This window comes from Macaca thibetana, chromosome 7 (genome assembly GCF_024542745.1).
Source record: "Macaca thibetana thibetana isolate TM-01 chromosome 7, ASM2454274v1, whole genome shotgun sequence".
Taxonomy (NCBI): Eukaryota; Metazoa; Chordata; class Mammalia; order Primates; family Cercopithecidae; genus Macaca; species Macaca thibetana.
This window is the reverse complement of record NC_065584.1, coordinates 127,435,246-127,455,863: the sequence shown is the minus strand read 5'-3', so window position 1 is coordinate 127,455,863 and position 20,618 is coordinate 127,435,246. Positions and strand designations below refer to the sequence as shown.

The following is a 20,618-nucleotide window of genomic DNA, read 5'->3' as shown; positions in this document are numbered from 1 at the left end:
GCCCTTAGTTTTTTGCAGAGATTTTCCATTCCTCTGATGATCTCATTCCTTCAAACCAAGTTCTGTAGAGAAAACAGTATTGAGATTGGGAGCATGGAGTTTATGGATGCAGGGTTAGCCAGCATCCTCATCCCTCATTATCTAGGCCTCTACCCAGTGGTCATCAACCCTGACTGTCTTTTAGAATCTCCTGAGGGACTTTGAAAAGAATGCTATTAACTGGACCCTACCCCAAGAGATTTTCATTTGGTTAGACTAGGGTGGGGCCTCTGTGTCAGTATTGTTTTAAGAACTCCTGTAATGTTGAATCTTCTGAGTCAGAGTTCAGAACCACTACCTAGAACTACAATAAATAGACACAGCAAAGGGATAACCTATTTGGTGGTGACCATCGTCCTCCATTTATGGTACATTACATTCTAAGATATTCTATTGAATAAGTAAGAAAAATATGGTGTTTATTAAAAAACACACACAAACAGTGTAGCATCTGATGCCCTTCACATTTAGTTATGACATTAATTTATGTTAGTCTTTTATCATTACCCATGTTGATGTCCATTTTTCTCTCACAGGTGGGTGCTGTGTTAGCATTCCCATCCTTGTATTGGGATGAAACTGTCGATCTGCAGCCTTCTTCAGTTAGTTCTTCCTATAACCACCTTTATCTCTTCCATTTGATCACCATGGCACACATGCTTCAGATACTACTTACAATAGACACAGGTAAGGTTTTCATCTGGGTATTGACTGTGAATAACATTTTGCCATGCTTTACTGGCAGAATTAATTGTGTTTGTGATTATATAATGTATTTCTAGGTTCTGTGTTACGTTTTTCATTGAATGATTATTCATCTGTTTTTTAATGGATACTATTTAAGCAAGGAAAGGTAGAATAAGCTGTGAAAAAGATAATTAGGTGAAACTACCTAATTAGCAACTGCTCTGCAGATATGCAGGGAGACCACTTGAACCTGCTTTTCCGTCTTTTTCAAATTCCTCGTCCTCGAGGTCTGTCCCTACATGAGTTTTTCAACCTTTTGATAAGGAGGTCCCTAAAACCATTCTTAATTCCTTCAGCTAAAATGATAGTACTTTCTTCCCCTTGTAGCATTTATCATTAGTATCTTGTTTTATAGTTATTTGTGGTTATATCTTATTGTTGTTCTGCTCCTTTCCCTGTTTCTTCTCTCTCTCTCTGCTCCTTTGTCCTCAGTGTAAGTTTCTTGATAATAGGAAACAATGAAATTTCAACATCTTCCCTTTAAAGCTGCAAGTATCTAGTAACCTTTGTTAAACCCAGTAAACACTCATGAAATGTCTTTTGAATTAATGTTCATTTGAAGATACATGAGTAATACAACATTATGGAATGATGATACAGTTGTTCTTTTAGAGTCTGGGTTTTAATAGGAAGCAAAGTCTAGGGGCTGGATGCAGTGGTTCATGCCTGTAATCCCAGTACTTTGGGAGGCCAAGGCAGGAGGATCCCTTAAGCTCAGGAGTTCAAGACCAGCTTGCGCAAGATGGTGAGACCCCATCTCTACAGATTTTTTTTTTGTTGTTGTTGTTAGCTGGGCATGCTGGTGGGCGTCTGTAGTCCCTGCTACTTGAGAGTCTGAGGTGGGAGGATCACTTGAGCCCAGGAGTTTGAGGCTGCAGAGAGCTGTGATTGCACCATGGCACTCCAGCCTGGGCAACAGAACAAGACCTCATCTCTTTAAAAAAGAAGGAAAAAAACCCAAAGCAAAATCTGATCCTGGATACCGGTGACCAATAAGGGCTACTGAAGATTCAGATAATCTAGAGGACGAACATAATTAAAGTGATGTCAGAATAAAATATGGCAAAAGTACATGTGCATTTACCCTGTGGTACACCGACTTCATTTCTAGGAATTTATCCCAAAGCTTTACCGGCAAAAATAGGAAATGATGCAAGCACAACATTATTTATTGTGTTATTTTTGGGCTATCAAAAAAACAAATAATTGAGCTGTCCATCAATGGGGGTTCGTTGAATTACCTATGATGTACCATATAATGTAATTCTATGCAGTTTTAAAAAGTAGTGAACAAGATCTGATATGAATTGATCTTTATGATGCAATAAGTTAAAAAAGTGAGGTACAGAATAGTGGTTATAGCATAGCATTTTTCTGTAGGGTATTTTATGAATATATGTGTTTATATACATTTTTGCTTATGTGTTTTATAAAAGAGACAATAGAGGCCGGGTGGTGACTTACGCCTATAATCCCAGCTCTTTGGCTGAGGCAGGCAGATCACCTGAGGTCAGGAGTTCGAGACCAGCCTGACCAACATTGTGAAATCCTGCCTCTACTAAAAATACAAAAATCAACTGGCGTGGTGGCAGGCATCTGTAATCCCAGCTAATCGGGAGGCTGAGGCAGGAGAATCACTTTAACCCAGGAGGCGGAGGTTGCAGTGAGCCGAGATCATGCCACTGTACTCCAGCCTCCCGATGAAAATCCATGCAGGTTATTATTGTGGATATCAACAAACTGATTCTAAAGTTTATGTGAGCCATGCCCAGTGGCTCATGCCTGTAATCACAGCCCTTTGGGAGGAGTTTGAGCCTGGGCAACATAGTGAGACTCTGTCTCTAAGAAAAAGTAAGGAAATTTGCTGGGCATGGTGGCACACGCCTATAGTCCCAGCCATTTGGGAGGCTGATGTGGAAGGATTGCTGTAGCCCAGGAAGTCAAGACTTCAGTGAGCTGGGATTGCACCACTGCAGTCCAGGCCAGGCAACAGAGCAAGACCCAGTCAATCAGAAAGTAAGTAATAAGTAAACAAACAAGTACATAAATAAATAAAGTTTATATGGAAAGACAAAAGTCCTAGAATAGCCAGCTCAGTATTGGAGGAGAAGAAAGTTGAGGGGCAGATACTACCCAACCTTAAGACTTACTCTAAAGCTACAGTAATAAAGAGTGTGGTTGGCAAAAGATTAGACAAATAGATCAATAAAATATAAAAGAGAGCCCAGATACAGACCCACATAAATGTAGTCAACTGATCTTTGACATTTGAGCAAAGGATCAAAGGCAGTCTTTTCAGCAAATGGTGTTGGAACAAGTAGACATACATGTCCAATAAAATGAATCTAGACACAGACTTTACACCCTTCACAAAAATTAATTCAAAAAGATCATAGACCTAAATGTAAAATGCAAAACTATAAAACTCCTACAAGATAACATAGGAGAAAACCTAGATGACCTTAAGTATGGAGATGACTTTTTAGATATAAAACCAAAGGCATAATCTGTGAGAGAAATAATTGATAGGCTGGACTTCATTACAATAAAATTAAAAACTTACGCACTGAAAGACAATGTCAAGAGAATGAGAGACAAGCCACAGTCTGGGAAAAAGTATTGCAAAAAACACTTCTGATGAAGGACTGTTATCCAAAGTATACAAAGAATTCTTAACATTCAACAGTAAGAAAACAAACTACCCAATTTTAAAATGGGCAATGAGGCTGGGTGCCGTGGTTTACGCCTGTAATCCCAGCACTTTGGGAGGCCAAGGTGGGCAGATCACTTCAGCCAGCAATCTGAGACCACCCTGAGCAACATGATGAATACCTGTCTGTACTAAAAATACCAAAATTAGCCTGGTGTGGTGTGCACACCTGTAGTCCCAGCTACTTGAGAAGCTGAGAGATAAGAATCAGTTGAACCCAGGAGGCATAGATTGCAGTGAGCTGATATCATGCCACTGCACTCCAGCCTGGCAACGGAATGAGACTTGGTCTCAAACAAACAAACAAACAAAAAAAAAACAGGGCAATGAGCCAGGTGCGATAGCTCATGCCTGTAATCCCAACGCTTTAGGTGGCCAAGGTAGGAAGATTGCTTGAGCCCGGGAATTTGAGACTACTCTGGGCAACATAGCAAGATCCCATCTCTAAAAAATAAAGTGGCCAAAACACTTGAAAAGACACCTCACCACAGAAGATGTACAGATGATAAGTGATCGTAATGTTCAACATCTATATGCCATTAGGGAATTGCAAGTTAAAACAATGAGATACCACTATACACCTATTAGAATTGCCAAAATCTAAAACACTGACACCACCAAATGCTGGCAAGTATGTGGAGCAACAGGAACTCTCATTTGTTGCTGATGGGGATGCAAAATGGTACAGTCACTTTGGAAGACAGCTTGACAGTTTCTCACAAAACTAAAACTAAATATACTCTTACCATGTGATCCAGCAGTCATGCTTCTTGTATTTACCCAAATGAATTGAAAACTGAAGTTCACACAAAACTGTGCACAAGGATGTTTATAGCAGCTTTATTCATAATTGCCAAAACTTGGAAGCAACCAAGACATCCTTCAATAGGTGAGTGGATAAATAAATTACAGTATATCCAGAGAGTGGAAATATTATTCAGTGCTAAAAAGAAATGAGTTATCGGCCGGGCACAGTGATTTATACCTGTAATCTCAGCACTTTGGGAGGCCAAGATGGGTGGATCACCTAAGATCAGGAATTCAAGACTAGCCTGGCCAACATGGTGAAATCCCATCTCCACTAAATAAATACAAAAATTAGCCGGGCATGGTGGTGCACATCTGTAATCCCAGCTATTCAGGAGGCTGAAGCAGGAAAATTGCTGGAACCCAGGAGGCGGAGGTTGCAGTAAGCCAAGACTGCGCCACTGCACTCCAGCCTGGGTGACAGAACGAGACTCCATCTCAAAAAAATAAAAAAATAAAAAAACAAATGAGTTATCAAGATGAAAAGATAGACAAAACTTAAATGCCTATGACTAGCTAAAATAACTCAATTTGTAAAGGTTGTATACTATATTAATCCAATGATATGACACTCTAGAGAAGGCAAAACTATAGAGTCAGTAAAAAGATTAGTGATTGCCAGGGGTAAGGGTGTTGGGGGAGAGCTGAATAGGCACAGCATAGAGGATTTTTAAGGTAGTAAAACTGTTCTGAAAAATACTACAGCGGTGCATACGTGTCATTATTACACATCTGTCCAAACTCATAGAATGTAAACACCAAGAATGAACCCTAATGTAAACTGTGGACTTTGGGTGATAATGATGTGGCAATGTAGGCTCATTGATTACAACAAGCGTACAACACTGGTGCCGAATGTTGATAGGTGGGGGATGTTGTATGTGCAGAGAGACAGAGGGAATCCTCTGTACTTTCTGCTCAATTTTGCTGTGAATCTAAAACTTCTCTTAAAAAATAAAGTGTATTAACTAAAAAATAAAAATCTTATGGGTGTATGCATTTGTCCAACTCATGATCAAATAGAGCACTTGATATTTGTGCATTTAATTCCATGTAAAATTTACCTCAAATTTATAAAGAATCCCTTAGAATTATTGAACTCTTTTACATTTGAATTGAAAAAATCAGTATGAATTCATGATGTGTTTTTTAAAAGTATAGGAATAAAGAGATGTTATTTGGAAAATGAAAAGGACTAGCAGTATTCATTCAAGATATGATAAAATTACTGAGGGCAACTTGAACCGTGACCTTCCAGATGAATTAATACATAAACAAAAGCATTTTTAAAATAACAGAGCAATACTCAAATGTGCTATAACTATACCTCTCAGCAAACTACAAGGTAGACATTTCTGTGTCAATTTTAATACAGTAATTCTGAAGTTCAGGGAACTTATGTAGCTTATCCAGAGCCTTAATGTAAGTGGGAGAGTTGACAGTTGCTGGAAAGGTTTAGGATGGTCCTTCTTAAGGATAGGTTGATGGAGGAAAATAATCTCACAAAGTTCCCTTTATGGGACCCTTTGCTTGAGCATGAAGGCAGGACAGACACCTACTTCCCTTTCTAGGGGTTGAATTTCTATCTGCTGCCTAAGATTCCTAGGAAACCAAAGCAGGTTGATAACAATTTATTTCCATGGTCATATTATGATGAAGTATTTACATGTTTAGCAAGTAAATATTAAACATCCATGTTCAGTGATTCTGCCCTGTTTGTTTCTCCAGCTAATATATAGATAAAGTTTACCTAACAACTTTAATATTCAGCATCAGCTACTTAGATTAAAAGCAGGTGGGGCTGGGCACAGTGGCTCATGCCTGTAATTCCAGCACTTTGGAAGAACGAGGCGGGTGGATCACTTGAGGTCAGGAGTTCAAGACCAGCCTGACCAACATGGTGAAACCCCATCCCTATTAAAAATACAAAATTAGCTGGGCATGGTGGCACATGCCTGTAGTTCCCAGCTACTCTGGAGGCTGAGGCAGGAGAATTGCTTAAATCCAGAAGGCGGAGGTTGCAGTGAGCCAAGATCGTGCCATTGCACTCCAGCCTGGGCAATAAGAGCGAAACTCTGTCTCAAAAAAAAAAAAAAAAAAAAAAGGTAAAAACCTCAGTTGAATGAATCTACATTGTTTATCTTGGAACCATGAAATTAAAGTATAATTTATAAACTGAATAGCAAATACATAATTCATCTTGCAGAATTTCTTTTTCAGGCGTACCCCTTGCTCAGGTTCAAGAAGACAGTGAAGAGGCTCATTCCGCATCTTCTTTTTTTGCAGAAATTTCTCAATATACAAGTGGGTGAGTGAAAATCCATTAGTTCAGTCTATTGTAGTAATTCCATTTCTTGTTCAGTTGTTTGGCAGTGTAACACTTGAATCATTTAAATTCTAGTTTAAAAATAATCAGTTATTCCCTAGGTCGTCTTCTGAGGTTTTTATGGTTTTAGGTCTTACATTTAAATCTTTAATCCATCCTGAGTTAATTTTTGTATAAAGTGTAAGGAAGGGGTCTAGTTTCAGTTTTCTGCATATGGCTAGGCAACACCATTTATTAAATAGGGAATCCTTTGCCCATTGCTTGTTTTTGTTAGGTTTGTCAAAGATCAGTTGGTTGTAGATGTGTGGTGTTATTTCTGAGGCCTCTGTTCTGTTCCATTGGTCTATATATCTGTTTTGTACCAGTACCATGCTCTTTTGGTTACTGTGGCCTTGTAGTATAGTTTGAAGTCAGGTAGCGTGATACCTCCAGCTTTGTTCTTTTTGCTTAGGATTGTCTTGGCTATACAGGCTCTTTTTTGGTTCCATATGAAATTTAAAGTAGTTTTTTCTGATTCTGTGAAGAAAGTCAATGGTAGCTTGATGGGGATGGCATTGAATCTATAAATTACTTTGAGCAGTACGGCTATTTTCACGATATTGATTCTTCCTATCTATGAACATGGAATGTTTTTCCATTTGTTTGTGTACTCTCTTATTTCCTTGAGCAGTGGTTTGTAGTTCTCCTTGAAGAAGTCCTTCACATTGCTTGTAAGTTGTATTCCTAGGTATTCTGTTTGTAGCAATTGTGAATGGGAGTTTGCTCATGATTTGGCTCCCTGTTTGTCTATTATTGGTGGATAGGAATGCTTGTGATTTTTGCACATTGATTTCGTATCCTGAGACTTTGCTGAAGTTGCTTATCAGCTTTGGGAGTTTTTGGGCCATTCAAGACATAGGCATGGGCAAAGACTTCGTCACTAAAACACCAAAAGCAATTGCAACAAAAGCCAAAATGGACAAATGGGATCTAATTAAACTACAGAGCCACTGCACAGCAAAAGAAACTATCATCAGAGTGAACAGGCAACCTACAGAACAGGAAAAAATTTTTGCAATCTATCCGTCTGACAAAGGGCTAATACCCAGAATCTACAAGTAACCTAAACAAATTTACAAGAAAAAAACAAACAACTCTATCAGAAAGTGGGTGAAGGATATGAACAGACACTTTTCAGAAGAAGACATTTATGTGGCCAACAAACACAAAAAAGCTCATCATCACTGGTCATTAGAGAAATGAAAATCAAAACCTCAATGAGATACCATTTCACACCAGTTAGAATGGCGATCATTAAAAAGTCAGGAAACAATAGATGCTGGAGAGGGTGTGGAGAAATGGGAACACTTTTACACTCTTGGTGGGAGTGTAAATTAATTCAACCATTGTGGAAGACAGTGTGGTGATTCCTCAAGGATCTATAACTAGAAATACCCTTTGACCCAGCAATCCCATTACTAGGTATATACCCAAAAGATTGTAAATCATGCTGCTGTAAAGACACATGCACACATGTTTATTGCAGCACCATTCACAATAGCAAAGACTTGGAACCAACCCAAATGCCTATCAATGTTAGAGTGGATAAAGAAAATGTGGCACATACACACCATGGAATACTATGCAGCCATAAAAAAGAATGAATTCATGTCTTTTGCAGGGACATGGATGAAGCTGGAAACCATCATTCTCAGCAAACTAACACAGGAACAGAAAGCCAAATGCCGCATGTTCTCACTCATAAGTAGGAGATGAACAGTGAGAACACATGGGCACAGGGAGGGGAACATCACACACCAGGGCCTGTCAGGGGCTGGGGGAAAAGGGGAGGGATAGCATTAGGAAAAATACCTAATGTAGATGACGGGTTGATGGGTACTAGCAAACCACTACCATGGCACATGTATACCTATGTAACAAACCTGCACGTTCTGCACATGTATCCCAGAACTTAAAGTATAATAAAAATAATAATAATAATCAGTTATGAAGCTAGGTGCAATGGTTCATGCATGTAATCCAAACACTTTTAGAGGCCAAGGCAGGAGGATCACTTGAGCCCAGGAGTTTGAGACCACCCTGGGTAACATAACAAGACCCTGTCTCTCTATTAAAAAAAAAAAAAAAAAAAATTCTGTTAAGGGCTTTTAGCATGACTTTGTTTGCTACAGGATAGGCTTACAGTGAAGAAAACTCATTTTGATGATTTTACTTTGAACTAAAAGATAGTAGGTTGGAATAACAGCTACCCACTTGTTTCTGAGACTGAAATAAGTCAACACATCTTTACTTTTGTAAACTGGTCTGGAAGCATAGCCAAAAGATGATTGGATTTTAACAAAAGGAGTATTTAGAATTAAAATAAATGTAGAAAATGGAAAATAGGTTGTCCTTTTACAGTGATCCATACAATTGATGCACTCAGTGCTTGCATGTAGTTACAGGTTAAGGTTCTTATGAGTAATATGGAAAATACACTGGCATTTGTATTTTAATATGCATGTAATACATACATAACATACAATATGTACATATATTGTGTAACATAGTTATGTAATACATATATAATTTATACATATATTCATAATATATAGTTAAAATCTTATGTGTATTTAACCTTTGTGTAGAGGTTATAGTAGGAGTACGATGGGCATACTCTGCTGAACTACATCTGCTGCCAAGTTCCCTTCATCAGTCATCTTTACCAGTCTTTTTTATTTTTTTTTAAGTTAATAGATTTTGTTTTTTAGAGGCATTTTAAGTTTACAGAAAAATTGAGCAGAAAGTATAAAAAGTCACCATTTGGCCGGGCGCGGTGGCTCAAGCCTGTAATCCCAGCACTTTGGGAGGCCGAGATGGGTGGATCACGAGGTCAGGAGATCGAGACCATCCTGGCTAACACGGTGAAACTCCGTCTCTACTAAAAAATACAAAAAACTAGTCAGTCGGGTGAGTTGGCGGGCGCCTGTAGTCCCAGCTACTCGGGAGGCTGAGGCAGGAGAATGGCGTAAACCCAGGAGGTGGAGCTTGCAGTGAGCTGAGATCCGGCCACTGCACTTCAGCCCAGGCGACAAAGCGAGACTCCGTCTCAAAAAAAAAAAAAAAAAGTCACCATTTGCTCCCTCCACCCACCAGTTCCTGTATTATTAATACCTTGCATTAGGGAGGTACCATTTGTTACAATTGACTAACCAATATTAATACATTATGATTCACTCAAGTTCATAATTTACATAAGGTTCGCTTTACAGTATCATACAGAATAGTTTAACTGCCATACACATCATTAGTCAATCTTAATATAGAAACTAGGAAATGATTAATTTCGTTTTAGCTAACAAGTTGCTTTGGTTAGTTATTGATAAATTTTTTTTCTCCACATTTCTTTACAAGGTTTTAATATAAACAAACCAAAAAAAAGGAAGCTTTAGTTACCTTTAAGTTTTATGTTGAAGAATATATTTTAGGCCAGTCATGGTGGCTTATACTCATAATCTCAGCACTTTGGGAGACTGAGGTAGTCGGATTGCTTGAGCCCAGGAGTTCGAGATCAGCCTGAGCAAGATAGTGAGACCTTGTCTCTACTAAAAAAAAACAAAAACAAAAAAAAACTAGTTGAGCATGGTGACTCACACCTGTAATCCCAGCACTTTGGGAGGCTGAGGCAAGCGGATCACCTGAGGTCAGGAGTTCGAGACCATCCTGCCAACATGTTGAGACCCCCGTCTCCACTAAAAATACAAAAAATTAGGCGTGGTGACGTGTGCCTATAGTCCCAGATCCTCAGAAGGCTGAGGCAGCAGAATCACTTGAACCTGAGAAACAGAGGTTGCAGTGAGCCCAGATTGCGCCACTGCACTCCAGTCTGGGTGACAGAGCAAGACTCCATCTCAAAAAATAATAATAAAAATTTAAAAATAAAGAGTATACCTATTTTAGAGTCAAGTTCCTTTAAAGTAGATTTTTTGGTTGCCTCTTCGTTTTTGTTTTGCTTTTGTTTTTTATCGCCACCTAGGAAAAAGAAGAGTAGTTCCTTGCCTTAAAAATCCATGTGGTAAAAAATATAAGATTTGTGATTTTCTTGAGGAAATTATTAGGAGATTTAAACACTGAAACTATTAGCTACTCAAATTTTTTTTTTTTTTTTGAGTTGGCATCTCACTCTGTTGCCCAGGCTAGAGTGCAGTGGCACAATTTCAGCTCACTGCAGCCTCGGCCTCCTGGGTTCAAGCAGTTCTCCCGCCTCAGCCTCCCGAGTAGCTGGGATCACAGGTGCCTGCCACCACGCCCAGCTAATTTTTGTACTTTCAGTAGAGACTGGGGTTTTGCCATGTTGGCCAGGCTGGTTGAACTCCTGACATCAGGTGATCCGCCTGCCTTGGCCTCCCAGAGTGCTGGGATTGTATTTTCTTTTAAATATTTAAAAATTGCATGGATAATAAATTACCTAAATGTTTAACTTTGTATTTGAAAAGGGGGATATGTTTAAATCTAGGACTTTAGTCTGATATGTATTCTGTTATCTTCTGGAATTATTGTCTCTTAGCTGCATTGGGTGTAGTATCCCTGGCTGGTATTTGTGGGTCTCACTGAAGAATGGCATCACCCCTTATCTTCGCTGTGCTGCATTATTTTTCCACTATTTACTTGGGGTAACTCCGCCTGAGGACCTGCATACCAGTAAGTAGAAAAATGAAATCACGGAATGGAAAATGGGAGATTTTCTTTGTTGTTATCTTCAAGCTCATGAATACAAGGTTAAAGCAGACAAAACCATTTCTCCTCTCCCTATTTCTTTCATGTGTGTTCACTTCAAACATGAGCCCTGGTGTAGGTTAAAGGTGAGGCCAAAAAGTCTATTAGCTTTTTAATCTGCAAGACCTACTCTTAGCTCCTATCTATGTATAGGTTATATGCTTGAGCTTATAAAATACCTGCATGCAGAATATAACTGATAGGCTATACAAGAAATTAGAAACATTGGTTGTCTTTAGAGAAGAGAACTGTTTGGCTATAGGAGGAAGACTTTACTGTGTACTCTGTTATTTAAATTGTGGACATATAGGCCAGGTGTGGTGGCTCATGCCTATAATCCCAACATTTTGGGAGGCCGAGGTAGGTGGATCACTTGAAGTCAGGAGTTCAAAACCAGCCAGTCCAACATGGTGAAACCCTGTCTCTACTAAAAGTACAAAAAAATTAGCTGGGCATGGTGGCATATGCCTGTAATCGCAGCTACTCGGGATGCTGAGGTGGGAAAATCACTTGAACCCAGGAGGTGAAGGTTGCAGTGAGCCGAGATTGCACCACTGCACTCCAGCCTGGGCGACAGAGCAAGGCTGTCTCAAAAAAAAAAGTACATGTAACTACATTAAAGAATGAAAGTGCTGCTAGGAAAGGCCTACTGGAACCAACTGAGGCCATGTATATTTAAGCAAGAGGATCACCTTCTCATTTACTTGCCTCTAAATCTAGACCAAAGTAGGGAAGCCTTCCTGTGGCTTTGTATGGGTGAAAATCAGAATGTTTATATGATTTTGGAAGAGTCATCAAAACTGCTCAGAGATTCTTCCTTTTGTCCTTTGAGAATAAGCTGACCAGGTTACCGTTACTGGCTATCAACTTCTTTATCTTGAACTCAGTTCAGTAGGGTTTATCTGATCTAGATTTTTCATGGTCTTTTATAAAATAGGAGTCCACTTTCCAAGTAATTGCCAGCACAGATCTGTTGTTTGCTCACATACAAAAAAGTCATGTATTTATCTCATGGGTGCTACAGTACAGTTGTGAGTGAAATAAAGTCATTTTTATTGGGAGGAATCCAATTATAAACAAATAGAGAAATAGATATATAATGTAATGTCAAATGCTGATAAATGTTGCAAGGCAGAATGAAGCAGTTCAGGGATAGAGAGGGTATTGGGGCCAGAGTGGGGAACTCTCCGAGCTAGTTTTCATAGAATGCTTCTATGTGAGGAGACATTGAGCAAACAGCTGCATAGATGGGGTTGAGTTGGACAGACAGTTGAAGGAAGAATATTCCTAAGTAGAAGAAGTTATAAATGTCAAGGCTTTGTTTGATGTAGTCACAGAATTGCAGAGAGATGAGTATGGCTGAAGCCTAAGGAGAGGGTAACAGGAGATGAGGTCTAAGCAGCAACCAGGGGCAGCTCACACAGGGCCTTTGGGCCACCATAGGGACCTTGTATTTTATATTAAGTGTGGTTTATACATTAGAGCCATCTGATCAGGAGAGTGACTGAATACAATTTATGTTTTAAAAAAATCACTGTGACTTATTTGCTACCCATGGTTTTATAGAATAAGCAATATACCCTCTATAAGGAGAGTATAGAAATGAGCATAAACAGTGAAGAAACTCTAATAACAGACTGACCAGGTAAGAATAATGTGCTTATTAAATGTATTTTTATTCTCTTGCAGATTCTGCAGAAGGAGAGTACAGTGCACTCTGTAGCTATCTGTCTTTACCTACAAATTTGTTCCTGCTCTTCCAGGAATATTGGGATACTGTAAGGCCCTTGCTCCAGAGGTACTATGGGGGTAAAATGTCGTCGTTGGGTTATTATACAATTTGAAATTTTAAAATTATAATTACTTGCAAAGCTTTTAGTTTGATTAGCATTGATTAAAGGGGTGGCAAAAGTATAGGAGATTCCTAAGTTATACACTTAAGAAGTGGGGATAAGATCAACAGCCATAGGCGGTGGAATGTCTGCTGACTCCACTATAACTGTCATTCATTTTATTTGCTTTCCCTGCAGCTGGTGTCTCATCTGTTTTAAATTGGGGGTGGGGGATGGGGATTTTGCTAGCAGGCATAAAGTCACAATTAGTATCAAAAGAACCCAAATTGGAGCTGTATCCAAAATAGGAGCACATCTCACATGGTAGCACATGTATCAGGAGAGTGACTGAGAAAAGAAGGAAGGTCATTTGGTAGATCAAAAAAAATACTTCAGTTAAACTTCCAAGAGAGAAATGTGTCCCTCTTTCGGAAAAACTTTCTACCCCATTAGTTGCTGGCCCTCTTGTTCATTATCAATGCTCCTAACCTCCAATCTCCTTACCCTATCTTTGCCTGCACCATTTTCCATCATTCTTATAATCAGCTCTCACTGTATGACTTTTCTTGCCCATCATTTCCTTTATTCTCCTTACTTTCTACCTTTTTCTTTAATCATTATCTTTTTTTTTAATACCCAAGTCAGTGTTTGTGTGAATGTTGGCTTCTGTCTCCTACCACCCTTCTTGTGCAGTGGTTGTATTGGGTTCTTTTCTTTGCTTCCTCTTTTCTCTTGGGATATTCTGATCTCTAGTGTGATCAAAATGAATTCAGAAAATCAGCATCACGCTTTGTGTTAAGTACAAGGTTGAACTAATTTTACTTTTATATTCTTGGAGTACATAAGTTTTAATTGCTATTCTAGTTTAGTCAAGTATTAAAAAATCACACATTGGAACAGGAAGTCCTTGCCCTCTGTATCTTTCCAGACCCTCCTTGTCTGAAAGTCTTTTCTCATCCTTTGCCCTATGTTGCAGGAAAATGACCCTGGGAATTTCCCATTCTACCTTGTCAGCTGGCTTCTACATGGGTTCAGCCAGTGGGAGGGGAGGCACTGGCAAGATTTTGGTGGCCAGGAGAAAGGGAAGCCCCAGTGTTGGCCAGGCGCATTGGCTCATGCATGTAATCCCAGCACTTTGGGATTTCAAGGCAGGTGGATCACCTGAGGTCAGGAGTTTGAGACCAGCCTGGCTAATGTGGTGAAACCCTGTCTCTACTAAAACTACAAAAATTAGCCAGGCGTGGTGGCAGGTACCTGTAATCCCAGCTACTCGGGAGGCTGAGGCAGGAGAATCGCTGGAACCCAGGAGGCGGAGGTTGCAGTGAGCTAAGATCTCACCACTGCACTCCAGCCTGGGTGATAGAGCAAGACTCCGTCTCCAAAAAAAAAGAGAGTGGCCCCAGTTCAGGCTACCTCTCTCTGTCTTGTGGGGCATCTCTGGCGGTGACTGCAGCTCTTGTCTGGCTCCAGTTCCCACCAGACAAGCCTACTGCAATTCCAGCATCCACTGGTGTCCCTAGCCTCTGGGCTCCATGATACTGCTGTTTCTTTTTGTTCCTCCAGCCTAGGGTAGTGGTGATCTTTAGTTTGCCTTGCCTTTTTGTCTCATGGTTGACTTCTTAGCCCTTCTGTCACTTTTATTACCAACTCCTGTTAAATTCTCTCTTGTTTAAATACTTAGAATGGTTTCTGTTTTTCTAGTAAGACCTTGGTTGATATAGTCTTTAAAAAATAAATGAAAAAGAGAAGGAAAAATAATTAGACACAACAAAGAAAGAGAAGAAAGAAAGGGAGAAGAAAAGGGGCAAAATGATAAATATAAAAAGATAAATATAAGGCCAGGCGCAGTGGCTCGCACCTATAATCCCAGCACTTTGGGAGGCCTAGGCGGGTGGATCACGAGGTCAGGAGTTTGAGACCAGCCTGGCCAACATAGTGAAACCCCATTTCTACTAAAAATACAAAAAAAAAATTTAGCTGGGCATGGTGGCACACGTCTGTAGTCCCAGCTACTCGAGAGGCTGAGGCAGGAGAATTGCTTGACTCTGGAGGCGAAGGTTGCAGTGAGCCAAGACCACGCCATTGCACTCCAGTCTGGGCAACAGAGGTAGACTCCATCTCAAAAAAACAAAAAGGATAAGTATAGAAAGAGGAACATAGGGCCGAGCACAGTGGCTCACACCTGTAATCCCAGCACTTTGGGAGGCCAAGGCAGGGGAATCACCTGAGGTCAAGAGTTCAAGACCAGCCTGGCCAACAAGGTGTGAAACCCTGTCTCTATTTAAAAAAAAGAAATACAGAAATTAGCTGGGCGTGGTGGCACATGCCTGTAATTCCGGCTACTTGGGAGACTGAGACAGGAGAATCGCTTGAACCTGGGAGGTAGAGGTTGCAGTGAGCTGAGATCGTGCCATTGCACTCCAGCCTGGGTGACAGAGCGAGACTCCATCTGAAAAGGAAAGAAAAGAGGAACATAAGCCGCACAGTGGCTCGTATGTACGTAATCTCAGCACTTTGGGAAACCAAGGCAGGCTGATCACCTGAGTTCAGGAGTTTGAGACCAGCCCAGCTAACGTGGTGAAGCCCTGTCTCTACTAAAAAATACTAAAATATTTATTTTAAAAATAAAATTTATTTTAAAAATATTTTTAAAATAATTTATTTAAAAAATAAAAATACTCTCTACTAAAAATTTAACTGGGCATGGTGGTATGTGCCTGTAGTCCCAGCTACTGAGGAGGCTGAGGCAGGAGAATCACTTGAACCCAGGAGATGGAGATTGCAGTGACTGGAGATCACCATTGCACTCCAGCCTGGGTGACAAGAGCAATACTCCATCTCAAAAAAAAAAGAAAGGGAAATATAGAAAGAAGGGGCAGAAAGAATTGAAGAGAATGGCAAGGCTGGGCACAGTGGCTCACGTGTGTAATCCCAGCACTTTGGGAGGCTGAGGCGGGCAGATCACTTGAGGTCAGGTGTTTGAGACCAGCCTGGCTAACATGGGAAACTTCATCTCTGCTAAAAATACAAAAACTAGCCAGGTGTGGTGGCGGGCGCCAGCTACTTGGGAGGCTGAGGCAGGAGAATTGCTTGAACCTAGGAGGCAGAAGCAGTGAGCCGAGATTGCTGCCACTGCACTCCAGCCTGGGTGAAAGCGTGAGACTCCATCTCAAAAAAAAAAAAAAAAAAAAAGAAGATAACAATGGCTTGTTGACAAATCATGCACCGAAGCTGTGATAATCCATTTGTCTTTTCTCTTGGCTCCACATACAGGTGGTGTGCAGATCCCGCCTTACTAAACTGTTTGAAGCAAAAAAACACCGTGGTCAGGTTGGTTTTACTGCTTAATCCTTTCTCCCTCATCCACAAGTTGTGTTTCCTAAAGTAGTTGGTTTGTTGAGCATGCTTTCTAGTCTGCTTTCTTCATTCTCACTCAGTACAGTGTTCCTGACTTCTGTTAGGTCTTTGCCAGAAATCAGGTTCTTCCTACAAATGTTTTTTTCTTGGAATGACTGTCCTTTTCCTCTTAGATTATTAGAAGCCCGCAGTTCCTCTTGAGAGAATCTTTTTTAAGCTAGCACGTGCCTGTCAAAAGGCAAAGGTGGAGGAGGCATCATGGAGCTGCTGGTATATGAACTTCAGAAGGTGGTGGTTTACAGTATTTCTTTTTTTTTTTTTTTTTTTTTTGAGACGGAGTCTCGCTGTGTCTCCCAGGCTGGAGTGCAGTGGTGTGATCTTGGCTCACTGCAAGCTCCGCCTCCCGGGTTCACGCCATTCTCCGGCCTCAGCCTCCCAAGTAGCTGAGACTACAGGCGCCCGCCACCACGCCCGGCTAGTTTTTTGTATTTTTAGTAGAGACGGAGTTTCACCGTGTTAGCCAGGATAGTCTCGATCTCCTGACCTCGTGATCCACCCGCCTCGGCCTCCCAAAGTGCTGGGATTACAGGCTTGAGCCACCGCGCCCGGCCTACAGTATTTCTATAAGCCACTTTTGTTTTTGATTTTTTTTTTTTTAAAGAATAAAGCAAGATATACATAGAACTATATCCTTTTTCCTTCCTATTTATGTCCTTAGAAAGTACCCAAAAAACTTTTCTTTAGCCCTCCTATCTCCCTTAAGTTATGGCTCTAACAAAACCTACCTCTTTCTTAAGTACTAATTTAAATGCCACCTCCTCCATGAAGCCTCCCCTAATATATTCTCTCTCATAAGTGTCCACTTATTTGCACCCAGAATAACTGACCAATAAGAACTGCACGCTTATCTTCTTTGTATACCCTCCCAGGGCCTGTCTGGTATTGTATACGGTGTCTGGTTTTATTCCCTTGAATCACATCTATAAACAAGTGGAGGAATTGACTCTTGGCTTTAAATACCAACACTAGTACCATTTTCCTGTGGATAAAACAAACATGAAGACAGTATACATTTGCCTTCTTTTCTCATCTTCTGTCACCCTGGAACTCCTTTCACCCCCACTGTGCATGTGCATATGCTGCTTTCACTTGTAGCACATCTTTAGAGATTTAGTGACCAGATTCAGCCCCTGTGCTCAGATGGAGCAGGAGTCACTCATAAGAAAAGATCTTCGAGTAAAGAAACGAGAAGTTTAAGATATGAATACATATTTTTGGACTGTTAATCTCACAAAATTTTTCCTTTATTTCAATTCACTGTATACCTTTTATACATCTGCTATTTACCCAGCATGGTACTGAAATACTCTGGAAAATTTAAAAGAGGTAACATAGCTTTTGGTCATGAGTAATCTATAATCTAGTTATCAACATAAAACTTAGGACATTATAACATAAAGTATAATGATATATGGAATATACCATTAGTGCTATAGAAATTTAAAGAGGAAAAGATTGTTAATGAGGCAAGGTTAGTCTTAGAGATCATTTTTAGCTGAGTATAGAAATAATTATAAAATTTAAGCCAGGCAGAGTAGCGTGTACCTGTACTCAGGAGCCTGAGACAGGAGTATTGCTTGAGCCCAGGAGTTCAGGGCAAGCCTGGGCAACAGAGTGAACACTGTCTCTAAAAAAACAAACAAAAAAGTGTCTGGGTTTTTCAAATAAATGTTATGGTTGCACTAAATATAGACAACTGAGTTGAAGATGAAAAGAATTACAGAATTTAAATTGATTGGGGCCAGGTGCCGTGGCTCACACCTGTAATCCCAGCACTTTGGGAGGCCGAGGTGGGCGGATCACCTGAGGTCAGGAGTTCAAGACCAGCCTGACCAATGTGATGAAACCCTGTCTCTACTAAAATACAAAAATTAGCTGGACATGGTGGCAGGCGCCTGTAATCCCAGCTACTTGGGAGGCTGAGACATGAGAATCGCTTGAACCCAGGAGGCAGATGTTGCAGTGAGCTGAGATTGCACCATTGCACTCCAGCCTGGGGGACAGAGTGAGACTCTGCCTTCAATAAATAAATAAATAAATTGATTGATTGATTGAGGTTTGAGGAGAGAATTTCACATTATTCAGATGATCTTCCCCAATACATGCAAGCAAGGTTTTTATTGTATCTAGTTTGGCGAGAATGAGTAACATTTGCAAGCATGTATTAAGTACTAAGTATATTGTGTTTTACTTCAGCATCTCATTTAGTCCTCACCTGCTCTGTGTGTTTCCTTAATGCTAATATTCATATTTAATTTAACATTTCTTAAATCAATATGAGCCTTTTAACTGATAGGTTCATTTGATGTAATGTTTCTCTCCCTCCCTTCCCCAGAACCTGATTTGATGGTGGCCCCATGATTGGAGTATGGTGTATTTTATCCCTAGTTTACAGACAGGGAAATACAGGCTTAGGTTCAAAGACTTGTAAAGTGTCAGGGAATTTAGGATTTGTAACCAGATCTAATTTCAAAGGCTGTGTTCTTAACTACTACTTGATGTTACTTTCCTATACAGTATAGAAATCTAGCTAAAACAGTTTCATCCTAGAAACTAGTGGAAGTTAAGTTTGGAAAGGAATCCAGCTGATGAAAGATTTGGAATTATAGACTGAGAAGTTTGGATTTGATCAGGTCAACAGTGGGAATTAATTTGAATTGCAAGTGTAGATCCTTTCTTTTTTTTTTTTTTTTTTTTTTTTTTTTTTTTGGGTTTTTTTTTTTTTTTTTGGTTTTTTTTTTTTTTTTTTGAGACAGAGTCTCGCTCTGTCGCCCAGGCTGGACTGCGGTGGCGTGATCTCGGCTCACTGCAAGCTCCACCTCCCGGGTTCACGCCATTCTCCTGCCTCAGCCTCCCCAGTAGCTGGGACTACAGGCGCCCACCACCATGCCCAGCTAATTTTTTGTATTTTTAGTAGAGATGGGGTTTCACTGTGTTAGCCAGGATGGTCTCGATCTCCTGACCTCGGGATTCGCTCACCTCAGGCTCCCAAAGTGCTGGGATTACAGGCGTGAGCCACCACGCCCAGGCCCTTTTGTTATTTTTAAGACATTCTTCCTTCTATCACCTTGGGTAGTTTTTGATCTGGGTTTATTTACTCTAAAATAAAATTGCCTTTTAAATTACATTGTAGGTACCCTAGAAAAAGAAATAGTTTGATAGAGCTTCCTGATGACTATAGCTGCCTCCTGAATCAAGCTTCTCATTTCAGGTAAGGAGAATGTGTATATATATATGTGTGTATAATTTTGAATCATTTTCTGAACTTGCAGTTGGTATACGCCATAACTAACACACTTCTTTGTTTTTGTTTGTTTTGGTTTGGGTTTTGTTTGTTTGTTTGATTGTTTAGACAGTCTTGCTCTGTTATCCAGGCTGGAGTGCAGTGATTTGACCATAGCTCACTGCAGCCTCAAACTCCTGGGCTCTTCCCACCTCGGCCTCCCAGGTAGTGAAACTACAGGCAGGCACCACCATGCCCTGCTAATGTTTTTGATTTTTCATAGAGACAAGGTTTCGATATGTTGCCCAGGCTGGTCTCGAACTCCTGGGCTCAAGTGATCCTCCTACCCACTGGCCTCCCAAAGTGTTGGGATTACAGACATGAGCCACTGTACCTGGCCACAAACTTCCTTTTTTAACAGTGACCTCTGAGTATCCTTGATAACAGAGGTTGTCAATTTTTTTTAAGTTGAGGGGAAATCATGCAATGAGCCATGATAAAGTGTACAGTTCAGTGGCATTTAGTGTATTCAAAATTTTGTACAATCACCACCTCTTTAGTTTGCAAACTTTTTCATCACCTTCTACTCACTAATCACTTCCTGTTCCCCTCATCCCATACCCTATGGTAATCTGTAATCTACTTTCTGTCTCTATGGATTTGCCTATTCTGGATATATTATATGAAAGGAATCATACAATATGTGACCTTTTGTGCCTGGCTTCTTTCACTTAGCATGTTTTTAATATTTATCCAAGTCGT

At 40.2% G+C, this 20,618-nt stretch overlaps 2 protein-coding genes across 7 annotated transcripts in view; one reads left to right on the top strand and one right to left on the bottom strand.

Moving 5' to 3' along the window:
• Window positions 1–20,618, bottom strand: part of CCNDBP1 (cyclin D1 binding protein 1) — a 507,674-nt gene that overhangs the window by 207,890 nt on the left and 279,166 nt on the right. The window lies entirely within an intron of this gene.
• The window catches only part of UBR1 (ubiquitin protein ligase E3 component n-recognin 1), a 153,650-nt gene that overhangs the window by 123,029 nt on the left and 10,003 nt on the right, over window positions 1–20,618 (top strand). For 5 of the 6 annotated variants that reach the window (XR_007727652.1, XM_050799352.1, XM_050799357.1 and 2 more), the window contains 6 exons: window positions 576–726; window positions 6,524–6,611; window positions 11,176–11,309; window positions 13,074–13,182; window positions 16,490–16,546; window positions 19,767–19,844. Coding sequence is in view for 5 of the 6 variants with exons in the window: in XM_050799352.1 (XP_050655309.1) it covers window positions 576–726; window positions 6,524–6,611; window positions 11,176–11,309; window positions 13,074–13,182; window positions 16,490–16,546; window positions 19,767–19,844 (617 nt within the window). In the remaining variant the exon portion in view is untranslated. The remainder of the gene's footprint in view (window positions 1–575; window positions 727–6,523; window positions 6,612–11,175; window positions 11,310–13,073; window positions 13,183–16,489; window positions 16,547–19,766; window positions 19,845–20,618) is intronic. The other variant, XM_050799353.1, reaches the window with a different exon arrangement.